Source organism: Typopeltis vanoorti, chromosome 12 (assembly GCF_054136105.1).
Source record: "Typopeltis vanoorti isolate ZY-2024b chromosome 12, IOZ_Tvanoo_1.0, whole genome shotgun sequence".
NCBI classification, from domain to species: Eukaryota; Metazoa; Arthropoda; class Arachnida; order Uropygi; family Thelyphonidae; genus Typopeltis; species Typopeltis vanoorti.
Genome location: NC_143560.1, coordinates 14,175,599 through 14,194,025, shown reverse-complemented (window position 1 = coordinate 14,194,025; position 18,427 = coordinate 14,175,599). Strand labels below are relative to the sequence as shown.

The window sequence follows — 18,427 nt, the reverse complement described above, 5'->3', positions numbered from 1 at the left end:
TTTAGACTCCCTGGAGGTGTCAAATAATAATAATAATAATAATAATAATAATAATAATAATAATAATAATAATAATAATAATAATAATAATAATAATAAATCATTAGAAGACAACCAACTCGACCTTTAGCCATCCAGAGAAAGCAGGCCCAAGACTATTATAATAATAATATTAAACAGCATCCGGAGAGGAGAGTACGCCAGAGAACTGCCGCCATCTCGTGGTCCTTAACCGTATATGTTATTACCTGAGCATAGTCTGAGCAATGGTTTGTTTTCTTATAATGCAATAAATTAATTAAATAACAAATAAATTATTTCTGCAATGCTGAGATTAGCCTAATTTTAATCATACCGTAATTATAAATGTTTTTTTTTTCTTGTTATGAAGATAGAGCGTAAGAGATAGAAAAACGTGTGAAAAGTAAACCTGCTTTTTCAAGACATTCCCTGTAGGATTGGTTGTCAATATGTATGAATCAATATTTTGTGCCGTTTGTTCGCTCCATTTCAACATTGTTAGCAGCAGTTGTCTAAGTGGTCACCTGTTTTTAATCTGTGGCATGAACTAGTAGTCTGTGCAACAGGATGTACAAACTTGATTATCTTTTAAATAAATAAATAAACAAACATGCTGCATCCTGTACGAATATCGTAAGTTTTGAGGTAAATGTTTTCTAATATGGAATGAAGTATTTTGATTTACTTCAAAAAGAATACTTTTCTCTTGTTACCATACAAGAATATTAATATTTAATCACAATTTGCCAGAAAATATTTCCTTTGTGTGTGAGAGATTCAAATATTTCTTGTAAAAACGTGCATAGCTACGGCACATTACAAGTTAATACCCCCAACTATACATAACACTAGGATTCTTATGAAATGCCGTTTTCATCGCTGCCACTTAAACTGAATGGGATTCACTTTAGTGTCATACATAATTTAATTGTTTTTTGAGTGACATCATTCATCATCATCAGTAATGAAATCGTGTTTTTTACAGACTGATGTACAGTTGTTTTTAATATAATGTTATGTCATTTAGAATCATTTTGCCAATTTTTTTTTTAATGAAAATGGCTGATTTAAACCAACTTGAGATAGCTGAAATTTTAGCAAAGATCTCGAGAAGTTTCATCAAAATTAGCGTGGAGCATGTGTATAGACGGATGGCCAAAACATATTAAATAGCTACTTACATCTTTGCCAAAACATATTAAATAGCTACTTACATCTTGTATGTTATTGTAATGCACCTGCTAAAATCACTCATCAATCATTTGCTGTCTACTACTGAACAAAGGCTTCTGCCTTTCAGTTCTGTCTTGAGCTTTTCTGTGCCACTAAGTTCCAGCTATCTCTAATCTCATCCCCCCCCCCCCCTCTCTCTCTCTCTAGTCTTCATGTAGCTCTTTTTCCCCTATCTGGGATACCATTCTGATATCAGCTTTGTCCAATTTTTGAGTGTTACTTGTTAACATGACTTGCCCATTGCCATTTGGATCTTTTTAATGGCTCTATAATGTCTCTCTTGATCTAAACTATGGACTCCAAAAGGAAAGAAATAGAGTTCAACTTGCCTGGGGTGCATTCAGAAAATTGAAAAGCATTTTTCAAAACAGTGATGTCCCACTCTGTTTAAAAAGGAAGACATTTAATCAGTGTATACTTCAAGTCATCACATATGGTTGTGAAACGTGGTCGTGGTCTCCAAATAAACTAACAACAACCAAAAGAAATATGGAGAGGTTGATGCTAAGCATCACGTTAAAAGATAAGAATCGAAACACCTGTATAAGAAGCCAGACATGCATCACTGACATCATTCTTCACCATAAGCGACTAAAATGGAAATGGGCCCAACATCTATCTGGGAGAGAAGATGAGCAATGGACCACTATACTCATGAACTGGATTCCAAAAGATGGGAAACGAGGCAAGTCCTAAAAGAAGTTAGAGTGATGAACTGTCAAAATTTGTTGGGAAAAATTGGTCAACCATTGCCAAGAACAGGGAAAGGTTGAAAGAACTGGAGGAGACCTTCGTCCAGCAGTGGACAGAAAATGGCTTAAAAGAGGAAGAAGAATAATGTCTCTCACCCTAGCTCGAGCTTTGACCTAAGTATTGTACTTTCTGTCTAGAATAGTAATATCAAGTATTGATCTTTCCATTTTCCTCTGGATAAGCCTCAAATTGTTGGTCAATTTTTTAATCAAAATCCATGTTTCACTTCCATATGTCATTACTGGAAATATATATATATATATATATACACACACACACACACACATACATACATGCACACACATCTGTCATATATTTTTCTTTTAAGGCAGATTGGAATGTTTCCTTTGATTGCTTCATGGTGTTTTCCAAAGGCTATTCAAACCAAGTTTAATTCTATATATAATTTCTTCTTTACGGTGATCTTTTGTCTTAGGTAAACATAGGAGGTTATTATATCAGTTTTCTGGTGTTCCATTTGTGCTGATTTTTTGACGATGTGTTTTTTATACATTATTTTTATTTTGTCTTTGTTTATATTTAATCCTTTCTTTTTACTTTCTGCATTCAATTTATTGATAATTCGTTGAAGTTCTCCTGCAGTATTTTCTAAAAGAACAATATCATGAGCAAATCATAGTGGTTTAGTTCTTTTCCATTTACCATAATTCTTCTATTTTACCAATCCGGGTTTTTAAAAATTTTTTCTAGGGCTGCTGTAAATATCAAAGGATTTTTGGTGTTTGGCTTTTCAATTCTTTGTCTTTTTATACACACACACACATATATATATATATATATATATGTGTGTATGATCAATAATGCTGTAATTTTTTCTGAATCATACTTGTTCTGAAAGATAGCAAAAATTTTGCTTTGTTTTTATTCTGTTGCTAATGATGTTTGTAAAAATTTTCTATATTGTTGAAAGGAAACCAATAGGGCAGTAAATTTTAATATCTTCCCTGTCTCGCTTTTTAAAAACTATAATCACTGTAATCACTATTAATATAAGTATAAAATTGATGTTATTACTGAAAAAAAAAGCAATTTTAAAAGTTGAAAAAAAAAAGTTTTTCTTTATTTTATTTTATATTATTTATTTTTATTTGAATTTCAAACAAAAGGGGTAGGAAGAAACTATTTATCAGACAAGCAAAATCACAGTTGGTGTAAGAAGTAAAAAGCAAATCTTGTGAAATGCCCCCATTAAAAGTAGCTAAAAATCGATGAGTCTTGACAGACTTTATGTTCTTAGGAAGGACCTCCCACGAGAGTCTTTTGACTCCATGGAGGCCTGAATAATAATAATAATAAAATAGATACATCACTGAATTTGCACCAGTATTTGTTGTTAGGTAGAATAAATTCAAACTGGCTAAAAAGAGATATACCACCAAAACTGGAAGATATGTTTTCTGTAATGATAAATACATGTGAAATCTGCTTAAATACAAATGCAGTGGTATATCTCATTTCAGCCAGTAATTTAGAATTAAGGTCTGCAAATGACTATTTTTAAATCTTTGAAACAAAATTCAAAGTGGACAAATGGGAAGAAATGTCACATGCTTACTATAACCAAGTAGCCTGTTTAACTGCTAACATAAAATGAGGAAGAAATGAGTAATGATATTTTTAAGTATCAGTTCCATAAATGTGGAGACATGAGATAGCACTCTTATGTTAGTTATAAATTTTATGTGACCTCTCACACAAATTTATAACCAACCCAAGTGCACTGTATGGGGGGCAAGTGATTAAGGAAAAAGAAGAAACCTCCTAATATGTTTTGAACAGTAAGAGCATAATCATTGGAGAAAGTAGTATATGGAAAGTGGATCTAAATAACATAAGAAGAGGATGAGAAGCTGATGCAGAAGTTTTCAAGCTGAACTGTTTGTGGATGCTGACCTGCAGCAACTGTGTTTTTATGGAAAGAGGAGGAATAATATTGACTAGTTTGACAGAACAGCACCTATTAAAATACTTATAGGAATGGCATAAGACAAAAGACATAATGAGAAAGTCATTAGAGTAAATTTGTGAAAGGAAACTTATTTATTAAGTAAACTGCCTTTTATACACAAAGCATTTTTAAGGTTTTTTGATACCTCACCTCAAATGTGAGAACAGTATTTTTAGGTTAGATGGATTTTATTATATTGATAGCAGTTTGGAAGAAAAAATACTGTGTTGATACAAACCTGGAAGTGAAAGTGTGTCAGCAAAGAATGGGTTGTAAATGTGATCTGTAAATCATGAAGAGGAATCTGTTCTTGTCTTGGATCTGAGTATTATCAAAAGCAAGTGAAGTGAGAGCTCCTTATGAAAAATAAGATGGCATTTGTGTCCATAGTATCGAAATTCACCAGTTTTGGCCTTTACTGAGGTATGTTTAAGTGCAGAGATACTTCTACAAAATCTCATGTGATCACTGAAATCATACAATAATGACACTTGAAGGATCGTACTCAGTAACCATGCTCGCCCTGCCACCAAGCAGAATCCTCAGTGGTGGTGCTACCCAGTGGCAACCCATCCTACTACCAAGCAGAGCCACTCATTTTCCAGGGAAATTCAATTATATTTGGAAATGATCATATCAATGTGAGCCAGACCCAGAATAGAAACCAAGGTTGAAGCAATGCAGAAGTCACATATGTCCCTATATTTCATATAGTCATATTTATATATACAAGTAGCCAAAAGGTATCACACCTTATTATTAAAATATTCTGGATTAGAGATGTTGAAAGTTTTTTCACTTGGTTATACTATAAATTAAAGATAATAAGAAATTATATTCTTGATTTAATTCTTTATCCAAGTGTAAGTAAGCAAAAATGTTTGCACATGAAGTATCTTAATGCCTGGGCTACTTGTATATAGAGGCTAATGACTTCACATCAATAAACAGGTCTGGGTATTGGCTCTTCCCATAATGTATAGCATTATACACATCCTAAAGGGTATGTACTTTGCATCATGGGATACTAAGGTGAAGTCATTAGCTTCTATATACGAGTAGCCCAGTCCTGAAGATACTTCATGTCCAAATATGGTTTGCTTGCACTTGGAAAAAGGATTAAACCAAGAATATAATTTCTTGACATCTTTAATTTGTGTTTACTGTTATGCATCTAATTTTCTTGTAGTGTAGATCACGGAAATCATCCACTCTTTCCTCATCCTTCTGTGCGGGGATTTTTGAGAGGAGGTATGTGTTCAAAGCGGTTGCAGTTGAAACAGGCCTCAGCATATGGAAATGAGCCATAGTTGTGATGTATATAGCTATATCCACTACTCTGAAGGTGTCTGGATATTTTTAATCAGATAGTGTATGAGATGTTATAAGTTTTTCAGTTGATTGCAAAGTAAATTATATTCTTGTTTACTGAAAAATGAGAAAAAAAACATTGCTCTGTTTTGTTGAGTTAAAAGGAACAAAATATAAAGAAATATGATATAAAAATGCTTGTCTTGATATTTAACTGTATAATGACACCAGTATCCTAAATTGAAGTGAAACCTCACTCTTCATACTCTGAGATGGTTGGTTTATAGTATCAGCTCATTGAGAGAGGAATTATAGAGGCTGCCAAATCAGAGAAAGGCATCCTGTGTAATAAATGTGTTTCTTAATGCCAGAAATAATAATAATAATAATAAAATGGTCTTTTTAAAAGCATAATGAGCAGACATTAAGAGATGCCATATTGTTCATTTTCAATTTAAAATCCCACACCAGCATCATACAGAAAAACTAGTAGCCGCAGTGTACTTTCCCAGGAAGTAAATGCTTCTGACCAGTAATACTTGAAAGCTAACCTTACCTTTAAAAAAAAAAAAGTCACTGAAACCAGTGTCAGCCACTCCACTTCAAGAAGCAAATACTCCGGTTTCGTTCCTCGAAAGCTAACCTAACCGTTTAAGGTCAATGAAGCCAACATATATTACCTTTTTGTAAACAGAAACAGTCACACCATGCCAAAAAGCCAATTTGACAATTACGACGAACATAAAAATATATAAGTTGACTAGTTATGAAGATACTTCAAGCACTGAAAGACCATCTTTAAACACCCCTTCACACAGAATTAGATGGAAGAAAACTAATGTGCTATTTAGAAGTCGTTATAGATCTGAAAGATTATTTTTTGAATCACCCATGGCTATTCAAATTTTCTGAACACCTGAACAAATATGGTTGCATTAATTTGCCAAAACTTTGGGAGACTTATCTTAAGAGCAACTCCCACAAAGCTGTTTTTTTTTTATACATTAGAGATTGCCAAAATAGGACTAGATCTTTGTCTAGTACGATTGTATTGTTGCATATACTTACTATTTTGTGCTCTGATGATGCTCATTTGAAATTCAGCAAAATATAAGCAAGTTAATAAAACATCTCTTTATAAAATAGTTTGTTTGATGTTGTTAATACCATTAAATAAGTTATGAAACTTTTTATAGTTACACTTGGGTAAGGATTAAAACAAGAATATTTCTTGTCATGTATAATATACTCTACTACTCCTCCTACAACAGTCATGAAAAGTCAAAGAGATTACATCAGAAAGAAGGCAGACCTTTCAAAAACTTTCTAATCCACTTAAAAAATATAAGGGACTTCATTTCCATTCTTGGTGATATTCATTTCTGTCTCCATTCTATGAAACCAGATCTGCTTTTCCTAACAGAATTAGAAACTCATCTTTCAGCTTCTTTGGTTATTACACATTGTATTTTCTTTTATACCTTCTTTGACTCTTTTCATCCCAGAGGTAGCATTTGTGCATGTATTATTCTGATATCCCATGTCAGAGAATGTTCATCTTAGAATCTCCTCTTTTGATAATCCTTGGTTAAAAATCTTTGCCTCATTATATCAAATCCTGCTTTTACCTCTTTTGTACTTGGTGTACATTGATTTTATTTGCATCATTATCCACAGAAAAGCTATTTTCCTGGTCTCTCAATTCTAAAATTCTTGCAATGATTTCAGTAAATTCTCTCTGTTATAACAGATAAACTCAGAATATAGATAACATTCAATGCTGCTTTTAATTTTTTCCAGAAAGAGGTTAGAAGAATTTGGTGCACACTGGATACAAAAAAAAAAAAAAAATCTCGTTGTCCATGTGATTTATCAAATTCTTGTGGAGCTTATTGCTCCAACATCAACTCCTGTTTTGTATCTCCTTTTTATTGTTGTTATTATGGACTCTCAGCTCTCAAATCCACAAGGAATAACCATCTACAGCAACTCAAAATCTGCACTTGAGGCATTAAAAAATGGAAAAACAAAACTCACACAGGAAATTCATGCATTACTAACAATCTTAAATTTGAAAAATAAGAACTGCACATTGCAATGGATACCAGCTGATGTAAATATTGATTGAAAGCAATGAAAGAGCAGACAGACTAGCCAAAAGAAGCAAGATACTTACCTCAAAAATTACACCCACTATCACTAACTGATGCTAACTCTCGCCTCAATAAGATCGGTAAAACAAACTATCAAGAAGAATGAATGAAATCAGTGAAATTAATGAAATAACCACAATCATCACCAGACTAAGGACGTAACATTTTAAAGGCATGAAAATTCAGCCAGACAGTAGTAGCTATGAGACATGCAAAAACTGTCCAGGAATTGAACTAACACCTGTCCATATTTATTCTTGTCCAGAAATTGCTGCTGCTCTACAGCAAATTGACAATAACCCTATAGAAAAGCTCTACTCCATCAAAGTTCAACAGATTTCCAAAGTAGTTCTACAGATCCATGGTCATATCTAGAAACTCTTCAATGGACTCAACAACAACAACATTATAATGGACCTCCATGGAGTCATAAGACTCATCATGGAAAGTCCACCTTAGATAACACAGTCTGTCTCATACCACTCCTTAAACCCATTTACCATATGCTCATTCACCACTCTGTCCACCATAAAGCTCATGGTCCAACTACTCTCCATACAAAAAAACTATTACTCATCCCCCTATTCCCCACCTCCTCTCAACTGCCAGGGATGAACTCTTGTCCTTGCTCCTTCCCCTTTTTCTACTAGATGAAAAATCTCTCCTATGTCAATCCTGTAAATAGCTCGAAACAGTTTAAATGATTAAATCATATCCTGCCTCCCCATCATCTTCTATCCACTGAACTTCAGTTTTCATACTCTTAGTCTATCCTCATAACTAACATAGAGTGAAGTTGTGATATCATTTTGGTTATCTGCTTCTGTTAATTCTTCAAGTCCCAGTGACCAGATCCAAGCATATAATCCAGATGTGGCATGATCAAGACTCTGTATAATGGAATCACTACACTCTTATCTGTACTGGGCCAAGTTCTTAGTATTGCAGCAATACTCTGGGTTACCTTCACCACCTTCTCAATATTTGCTCTAAACTTCATTTTTTTTTTCCTGTTATCACCCCAATATTTCTTACTCTGTCCACTTTCTCTAATATAGATCCTATGGAGTACACTACCTCTCATTAGTGGTTCCCGAATTTTAAAACCTGACATTTAATTGCATTGAACCGATTCTCCCATTCATTTTCCCATCTGTCCAGCTTATTAGTTTTGTTTATTGATTTTATTTATTTATTTTATTTTTTTATGTGATTGCCACCTATGAAAGGCTTCTATAAACCTAAAACACTGTACCATGGGTGGGCTAAGTATTTTTTTAACTTCCATTTGTATTAATTTTTTGTATTTTTTCATCTATTTTTTACATAGTCCAGAAATCCTGCATAGAGACCAAACAGAACTTTTCAGGCTTCCAGCAAGTTGGGGGGGGGGATATCACACTGGGCAATAAAATTCATCTCTCACCTAAAGACAATCACAAACATCCATGTCCAGCAGAATTCGAATCTGCAGCCTGTTGATCAGAGATAGGATATGCTAACCACTCGGCCAACCAGACCAGCAGAAAAGATGGCGTCTAAACCATCATGAAGGGTTGTCACATTGACACTATTACTAATAACCCTTCCATGCTTCACATCATCCACAAATAACTAAATATTCACCTGCAACTTGGTGACAATATCACTGATATAATGGTTAAAAAGCAGAGGTGTCAGTATCGATTGCTGTGGAATCCCACTTGTAACCATTCTTAATACTGTTTCCCCTCATACACAGCTCGGGTATCTTTCAGGCAGCTTATCCAATTCACTAACCTGATAGCTCCCCATGTGTCACAACTTAAATATCAACTTATGTGGCACCTTAACAAATGCCGCCTTTGCAAAAAAAAAAAAAAAAAAAAAGCATATATGTCTTCCCTTATCAACTGCTATGCCACTTTATTATAAAAAAGTAAGCAAATTACTTAACAAAGAGAGCACTCTTTAACGAATCCCATGCTAACCTTCACAGATAATATTAATCATCTATCCAATTTCGTATATGATCTCTTACTAATTTTTCCAAAAACTGAATGACCACAGAAGAAATACAAACTGGTCTATAATTTGAAGTCTGCATTCTACCATCATCCTTGTGCAATAACACTATATTACCCTCCTTTCACTCACTGGGTGCTTTCTCAGTAGTTACTTTTATTGAACAACTGAGTCAATGGAGTTGTCAGTTCCTGAGCACGTTCTCTTAAAACATGATGAAACTCCATCCAGTCTGCTGTGACTTCCAAAGTGCTTAGTATTTGAAACATATTCCCCGGATGCACTTTTGAGTCTTCAACCTTTCCCATCCCTCCAGCAACAACAACTGCTTTTCCAAGATTAAATGTTTCAATAAAATGATCATTAAACAGATCCGCTTTATCATCTGCATTGGTTTCTCAACCTCTTTTTACATCTAACAGGGTCATCCGTCCACAACCATTTCTCCTACTGGCCATATAGCTAAGGAATTCCTTAGAATTTTCCTAGGGCTGGAGTACTATTCTCTCCTCATCTTCCTTTTTGGTCTTCCTTTACTACACTATCACTTTCCTAGCCTGAGTCATATTACTCATGCAATTACTTTCCACCTTGCTGTTTATATTTTGCTATAACTGCTTCCCTTCCTGTGGGCACCTGTTCTTGGTGGAGGGGACTCCCAATGATGGTACTGGTCCTTTTCATTCTTCCTCTTTTTCTTTGCTTGTCTTTCTGTATTCTTCCCTCTACTTATCTTAAGTCTTTTTTGGTTCTTGTATAACATTTGGGATATCCTTGGCATTCCACTCCCAAGCAGTCATTGCTTGCTGGTCAGTGGGTGTCCATGTGTGACTCTGTGGTAGATGGGTATGAATTGAGCATGAATTCTTTATTATCAAATGTTTCAAGGGAACTAACAACTTTCCAATCAAGTACTGATACTGTAGATACGGCATTTGGTAAGAGAAGAAAGAAACAAGACATGATACCAGTAAAAATGTACAAGTATTTCTGATCATCCACACAACAGGTGAAATGCAAATAGGGAAAATTATTAAAAGAACACATATGACTACAGTAATAACTTTTAATTAATAAAGGGAATAGGGAAAATGTCACCCTTCTTTATTCAAAAGGGTTTAGAAGGACTAACAGGCTCTCCGAAAACAGTTAATGAATTACATTCGGATGATATCCTTATAGAAATATCATATCAACAGCATTCTGAAAGAAACTACTTAAAGCAACATCAGTAAGTAGAATCAGTTACATTAATACCTCATAAAACACTCAACTTTTCTAGAGCAGTGAGCTCAGAACTGGATCTCCTTGATGTTCCCGATGAAGAGATATGTTCTGAACTTAAAGATTAGGGAGTGACAGGCATGAGGTGCATCCTGATTGTAGGGATGGTCATTTTGTTCCAACCAGGAACCTCATTCTTACTTTTGATACACTTAAATCTCTGCCATCTGTAAAAGCAGGATATCTCAACCGTCCTGTTAGGCTGTATACCTCTAATCCACTAAGATGCTTCAGTATTCCCAAACTGTCTGTCGTAGCTCTACTACCTATGCCCGATGTGATAGTAAAGAGCATAATAACAAATCTTGCTTTGTAAAGAAAGTTAAATGTGTCAGGGAGATCATCTAGCTTGCTCTCCTGTATGTCAGAAATGGAAAGATGAAAAGAAATATAAAAAATTAAAATGGAACTAAATATATCACATCAGGATGCAAAAAAGAAGTTATTCACCACTACACTTCTTCTAAGATCTTAGGCTGAGAAGGTGGCAGTTAAGAAAATGTCATCAGCAACTCAAACTTTTGTCTATCCCACCATCTGATAATTTCACCATACCTAACCTTTATGATTGTGAGTGCTTCTCTGTTAAGTGCCTCAGTCGAATGACATACAGTCTCACTCCAGAAACAACTCCAAAAATGATTCTATTTGATGAGAACTCACTTGTCAAAAAATCTATGGCAAAGATGTCACTTAAAGATAAACCACCCGACTCCCCACTGAAAAAATGGATACTTCAATATCCACTGAAAGTAAATTAAACTTACCAATAGATCCTGACACATCAGTTGATGTATTGAATTTTTTTCCAGGGGAAGAGATGGATAAAAGTATGCCCTCAACCTCTCGGAAATTGGACAAGTCTACAAAGCCAAAACAATAGGAAAATTTTTACAATGGAACTGTTATGGGTTTTACCAGATATCAGTGATATTAAGATTTTGCTGCAGAAACACAAGCCTTCTGTTTCTGCCTGCAGGAAACATATTTAAAACCTGGTGTGACCTTACCTTATGGGATTTCACTATTGTATGCAAAAAAAAACCCAAAAAACTGGAGGCACTCCTGCTCATGGTGGAGTAGCTATCCAAGTGGGCAGTCATACTACTTCTGTCATATCCAGCTTATACTGCTCTGGAAGCAGTAGCGATTCTCTTATCTGTGGGATTTCTTATTATGGTATGTTCAATTTATTTACCACTGGGTTATGAGATAAATCAGATAGGATTGGATAATTTTATATTGCAACTGCCTAAGCCCATATTTCTTATGGGTGACTTTAATGGGTGCAACACTGAGGTAGTGCCAACAGAAATTGACAAAAAGTTTTATCATTGAGCGAGCCCTTGACACTAATGACCTCTTCCTTTTAATAATGAACTCATTCCTTCTTCAATATTCTTACCCACTTATATTCTGCAATAGATTTTACAATCTGCTCCCATGCCATTTTTCCAATGTCTTTTAAATCTCTTCCAATGCATCCTACATGGAGTATTTTTTCTCTGCATTGGGAGGTTCAATATCACACATGTCAGACTGTCATATGTCCTTTTGGTATGTGTGTTAGAGATTATGGAAGCTGTTGCTGTGAATGTTGGCAACATTACCTAAACATAACAGCATTCCTCCATGGCAGGTTTCCACTCCACCCTGCAGCCTCTCATTTTGTCAACTACAAAAGTTTCATACACCCATAACTCTGTCTACCTTCGATTGTCTAATGCACAGGAAGCAGCCCACCTTGATTTCTTTCTCATCTATACTGATGGTTTCAAGATCAGAGATCTCTGTTGGCTGTGTTTCCTGATTTTACTATCTTCAACCAGATCCCACTCTATTGCAATAATTATACAGCTGAATTGTATGCCATTCAGCTTGCACTTATAAAAGAGAACCACTACCAAAAGTGGAGTTTATACACACTGAGTTCTTTATATATTATCTCCTCTTCTATGTTATAATTCATTAGCTAACTCAAGCAGTTAGCTAATGAAGCTAAAAAGAATCCTAGGGAGTTCTTTCGATATGTAGCCAGCAAAAGAAAGAATGATTATGGAAGGATGACATTGATTGGAGGAAATGGTATAAAGACAGCTGTTGCAGAATGTGTGGTGGAGATACTTAATGAGCAGTTCATAAAGATCTTTCAATCTTGTGAATGTGACTTCATGGAGAGATTAAGAGCAGTTGATGATGGGGAGGAGAGACTGACTGTAAGTGAGCAAGAGGTGTTTGGGGAGTTGAGTAAACTAGATGTAAATAAGGCTGTGGGACTTGATAATATATCACCGCGTATTCTGAAGGAATGTGCCAGAGAGTTGACACCTGCCTTGACATATTTTTTTAATACGAGTCTTGCACTTGGTCAAGTCCCTAAAGAGTGGAAGGAGGGCAAGATTGTGCCACTTCATAAAGGAGGTGATCGAACTCAAGCATCAAACTATAGGCCTATCTATGTGTCAGGTGTTGTGGTTAAGTTGTTGGAGAAGCTTGTGAGAACTAGGATCCAGAGTTGGGTTGACAACAATGGTATAATCTTTGATGGACAGCATGGATTTGCTAAAGGGAGGTCGTGTTTTAGTAATCTACTTACTTATTACAATAAAGTGACTGCTTCCTTGGACAGAGGAGAAGGATACACAGTAATATACTTGGATTTCGCAAAAGCTTTTGATAGAGTACCTCATGATAAGTTGACAGTCAAACTAGAGCAGATGGGGTTGGATATTAGATTAGTGCATTGGATTGGAGACTGGCTATCTGATAGGTATCAACAAGTTGTGTATGGAGGTGCAATATCCATGAAAAGGAAAGTAACTAGTGGAGTGCCTCGGGGATCTGTTTTAGGGCCATTACTATTTAACTTGTACAGGGTGTTCGGGATAAATTTGACATATTTATAATTAATTATATTTTTCCGTAAGTTACATGTATTAACACACACTTCTCTTCATTTAAAAGTTTGGACCCTTCTTCATTCATATACAAGATGTCAGAAAGGATGGATAGCTGGAACCCACCTGAATCATGGAAGAGAATAACTTGTATCATGATGATTCGTGCCCGCCATCAAAATAAGGATATTACGACTGCTGCCCAATGCTCCCTGAATACAGTAAAAACAATCAGGCATGAACTAGAGACTTGCAATGGTGACTACGAGGATGTAGCAAGAAGAAAGATCCCTAGCAGAGGATCTGATTGCGTTCGTACAGCAGAATTCCTCGCAAATCTGCAGGAACAGGTGTTGAAGAACCCTGGCATTGGAATTCGGGCTTTGTTCGTGGAGTTGCTAACTGTAGTCAAGCCCTGGATAACAAGGGTAGCCAATGGTAGGCCGTATGTATGGCAGCAGGATTCGACCCCTTGCCACACCTCTGGGAAAAGTCAAAAATAGTTGTCTGAAAATTTCTACAACTTCACCAGTCCAAATGTTTGGCCTCCAAACTCCCCAGACCTTAACCCCATGGATTATTTTGTATGGGGCGCAGTTGAAAAAGACACCAATCGCACTTCCAGTAATACAAAAGCCCAGTTAATGGATAAAATTAAAACAGTTTTTGCGGCCCTTCCCAGGGAGACTGTAGCATCAGCTTGTTCGAGGTTCCGAAGCAGAATTGAAGCTGTGATCGATGCTAATGGTGGTTATTTTGAGTAAATCTTGTTGATAGTATTGTAATTAACTCTGCCTGTAATGTTTTTTTGTCAATTCATTAAATTTAATAGATACAAAGAAGATTTTCTTTTTCCTTACGAAACTGTCAAATTTATCCCGAACACCCTGTATATTAATGATATTGGCGAAGATTTGGATGGAGATATTCAGTTGTTTGCAGATGATGCAAAGTTGGGACGAACCATAAACAGTAGTGAAGATGTTGTGGCCTTGCAAGAAGACTTGAATAAATTGAGTGATTGGGCAAGCAAATGGGGATATGAGTTCAATGTTGCAAAATGTAAGGTTTTAAAATTTGGAAAACAAAGATGGGATGCAGAATTTATGCTTGGTGAGAATATATTGTTGGAAGTAGAGGAAATAAGAGATCTGGGAGTGATAGTGGATAAGGATCTAAAATTTAGGGGACACATCGCCAAAATTGTGAAGACAACACAAAGACTTCTGGGATTGATGAGGAGGACACTGACGTGTAGAAGTAGGGAGATTCTTGTTCCATTGTATAAGGCTTTGATTAGGCCACACATGGACTATTGTGCCCAGATTTGGTCACCTGGTTTTCAGAAGGATGAAGAGATGTTGGAAAGGGTCCAAAGGCGACTGACTAAGGTAGTTTCTGACCTCTGGAATGTTGAGTATGAGGAAAGATTGAAAAGATGTAATTTGCAGAGTCTAGTGGAGAGAAGGAAGAGGGGAGATATGATAGAGACCTACAAGTTGGTAAGGGGTTGTTATAGGATCAATGGTGGAGAAGTTCTACAGCGAATAGTGGGAGATCAGGGGAGAACCAGAGGTCATCCCTGGAAACTGTATAAAGAGGGTGTGAGTAGGGGAGTGAGAGGCAGGTTTTTTTCGTGCAGAGTTGTGAATGATTGGAATGCCTTGCCTGAGAGTGTGGTGTCTGCAAGGAGTTTGAATGTGTTTAAGACCCGATATGATGAGATGTGTGTGAGATAAAAGGACCTCCTAGATGAGTCTTTGACTCCATGAGGTCTTGTTTAATAATAATAATATAATGTACATCCAGTGCTTTGTGAGGTATTACAGCTATTGTTCAAAATGAAGACCCTTAATTTTGATTTTCAGTTGTGCTGGATTCCCAGCTACATTGGAATTACAGGAAATAAGACTGCAGTTGCAGCTGCTAGATCAGCTTATGCTTTTTCCACATAAAGTTCCTTATACAGACTACATACATTTTATAAGATCAAAGCTAATTGCCCAGTGGCAGTGATGACTGCCACTGGGCAATTAGCTTTGATCTCATCAAATGTTTATAAGCTCTATTTACTAGAGTTATTTATAGGAAGTAGGAAGCGCTAATAAACAACTCTAGTAAATTTTGTTGTATAATGAAACCTGTGGAACATTCATGACTAAACATACACACGTATGTTTAGTCATGAACAGTAATAAGATTTTTTAATAAATAAATATTTCGTCCTAAGTATCATAGGACATTTTTTTTTTTTTCCAGATATATTTTAATTTACTTGTATAACACACTACTACACGAATAGAGGGATTCCATTGTAAGCATGCTCCCTAACTGTTAATTCCTGGTATCGTTTGAATTAACTGTACTGAAGATGTCCTATGATACTTAGGACGAAATATTTACTTATTAAAAAATCTTATTACTGTAGTTACGTGTGTATGTTTAGTCTCAAATCTAATAAATGTAGAAACAGAGGAGAGGAAGTTGTTCTTAGTAGGCTCTGGATAGATCACAGTCATCTTCTTCATGTAGCTTCCTCAGTGAGAGGGTGCAACACCATGTCCTTCCAGTTCTCTATGTTGGTGGCTTTCCTTTTTGTTTCTGCATAGCCATGTGATCCTGTCAATGATCTTATATCTTCAAACCATGTCCTTCGTTTTTTTGCCTCTTGATCCTTTTCCCATAATTTTTTTTTTTTTTTCTCCCAGAAATTTGGGTTTTTATGCTTGCAAAATAGAAAAATTGTCTAGAGAACAAATTTTGTTTATGATAAGCCATATTACTCGAGTGTGATGGGCTATTTCACTAATATGTAAAGAGACAAAGAGAATTTTTTAAATTCTCAGTACCAAATCTTGTTAAAATTTGTTTGGTAAGAATTAGTGTTTATATTTTATTTATATATTTAACCAACACATGAGAGGTATAACAACTCATAGCACATCAGTGCCATATGTGAGGTGCAGGTAAGAATTTGAAAATATTAGCCTTTTTTTTTCTTTTTTTTTTTTTTTTTTGAAGAGTTGCATTATGAGGAAGGCTATTCCAGAGGACAGGTAGAGGGAATAAATGTGGAAGAAGAGAAGAAGATTGTTTGTGTTTGCAGTTGTAATGAAAATGTATGCTGGGCAGACAGCTTTTTTTGTTTTAACAAGTCCAAAGTTGTTGGCCGAGTGGTTAGCGTATCCACTCTCCAGCCAAAAGGCTGTGGGTTCGAATCCCGCTGTGGGCATGGATGTTTGTGATTGTCTGTGAAAATACTCGTGGTGGTTGTGTAGATGATGAAGGTAGTTGTTGGTGGTGGTAGGTGGAGACAGAGTTGTAGAGCATGTTCCCTCCCTCGATGAATCTTTGGACTCCCTGGAGGTGTTATGTAATAATAATAATAATAATAGTCATTTTTCCTTCTAAAACTGTTAGTATCCTCTGTCCTGCCGAACATCTTTCTCTGGATCATTTCCTGTAGTAAAGATCTCTGTGTTCTCATTCCTTGTAGGACATCTGTATTTGTCGCATTCTGTCCAATGGGATTTTCACGGCTCTCCAATAGCACTACATTTCAAAGGCCATTATCTGTTGCCTTACTCTCTTCTTGAATATCCAGGTCTCACTTTCATATATGAAAATTGGCCACACTAATGTTCTTATCATCTTTTCTTTGTCTTGATACTCACAGAACTTCTGAGCTGATCTTTATTTTTCCAGAATGCATCTTTGGCTATGGATGTTCTTATTTTTATTTCTTTATCTTGCTTTCCATCTGCAGTAAAGTAGGTGCCTAAATATTTGTATTCCATTGTATGTTCAATTTTCATATTATTTATGAATATTTCTAGCTCAAATATTCTTTTGAGATTTTCATAAATTTGGTTTTTTTTTTGCATTAATATCTAATCCAAATTCTTTATCTTCTTTAGTGAAAGGATAAAACATTGTCTAACTCCTCTTTTTATTTTCTCTTCAGAAGTCTCAGAGTTAAACAGCTGCATTTTCTGTTTGGTGTAAATCATTTTTATAATCTTAAGTATATGATCTTCTATGTCTGATTTATCAAATATATTGAACATTTTATTATGTTTTACCCGGTCAAACGCCTTTGAAAGTCTATGAAGCATATGTAAGTGTGCCTATTTCTTTCAAGTGATCTTTCTATTAGTATTTTTAGTTCCATGATAGCATTAATGGTTCCCGTTCCTCTTCTGAAGCCTTTCTGTTGTTCACTCAATTCGCTGCTTATGGCTCTTTCAATTTGTTTGTTAACGATGGTTAAAATAATTTTAGATGCATGGGATATTAGGCTCACAGTTCTGTAATCCTCACAATTTTGTGCATTATGTTTCTTTGGAATTGGTATGCAGATAGATGTTGTAAAAACTTCAAGTAATTGTATTGTTTTATAGATGTCCTGAATGGATTCCACTAAATAGTTGTTATTATTGCCAGTCAAAGCTTTCAGCAGCTCAGCCGGAATATTATCACACCCAGGGGATTTATTATTAGGAATATTCTTAATTACATGTTCTACCTCCTTTCTTGTGGGCAGAGTGGTATCTGTTGTTATGTTTAACTTAAGTTGTTGTCAATCATCTAACATACCATTATCATCATCATCATAGAGATCTGATAAGTACTCCACCCATCTTCCATTTATCTTTTCCTTATCAATGAGTATGTTTCCATCTTTGTTTAAAATGTTTAAAAGGAGGGCCATAATTGCGAATGACTTTATGCGTGGGTTATGTATGACGAGTGGTGTGGAATTTGTGGACGTGTGGAGTGAGTTCGATGGGCGAAAGGATCTA

The 18,427-nt window shown here is 35.5% G+C and overlaps 1 protein-coding gene across 5 annotated transcripts in view; it reads left to right on the top strand.

The window, feature by feature from the left end:
• Window positions 1-211: 211 nt before the first annotated feature.
• Window positions 212-18,427, top strand: part of LOC150100590 (uncharacterized) — a 154,850-nt gene continuing 136,634 nt past the window's right edge. For 2 of the 5 annotated variants that reach the window (XM_090401658.1, XM_090401654.1), the window contains exon 1: window positions 212-269. In XM_090401658.1, the coding sequence (XP_090257784.1) occupies window positions 239-269 (31 nt within the window). In that variant the 5' untranslated portion in view covers window positions 212-238. Of the gene's footprint in view, window positions 270-296; window positions 667-18,427 lie in introns of those variants that run through there. The other 3 variants (XM_090401659.1, XM_090401655.1, XM_090401656.1) reach the window with 2 other exon arrangements.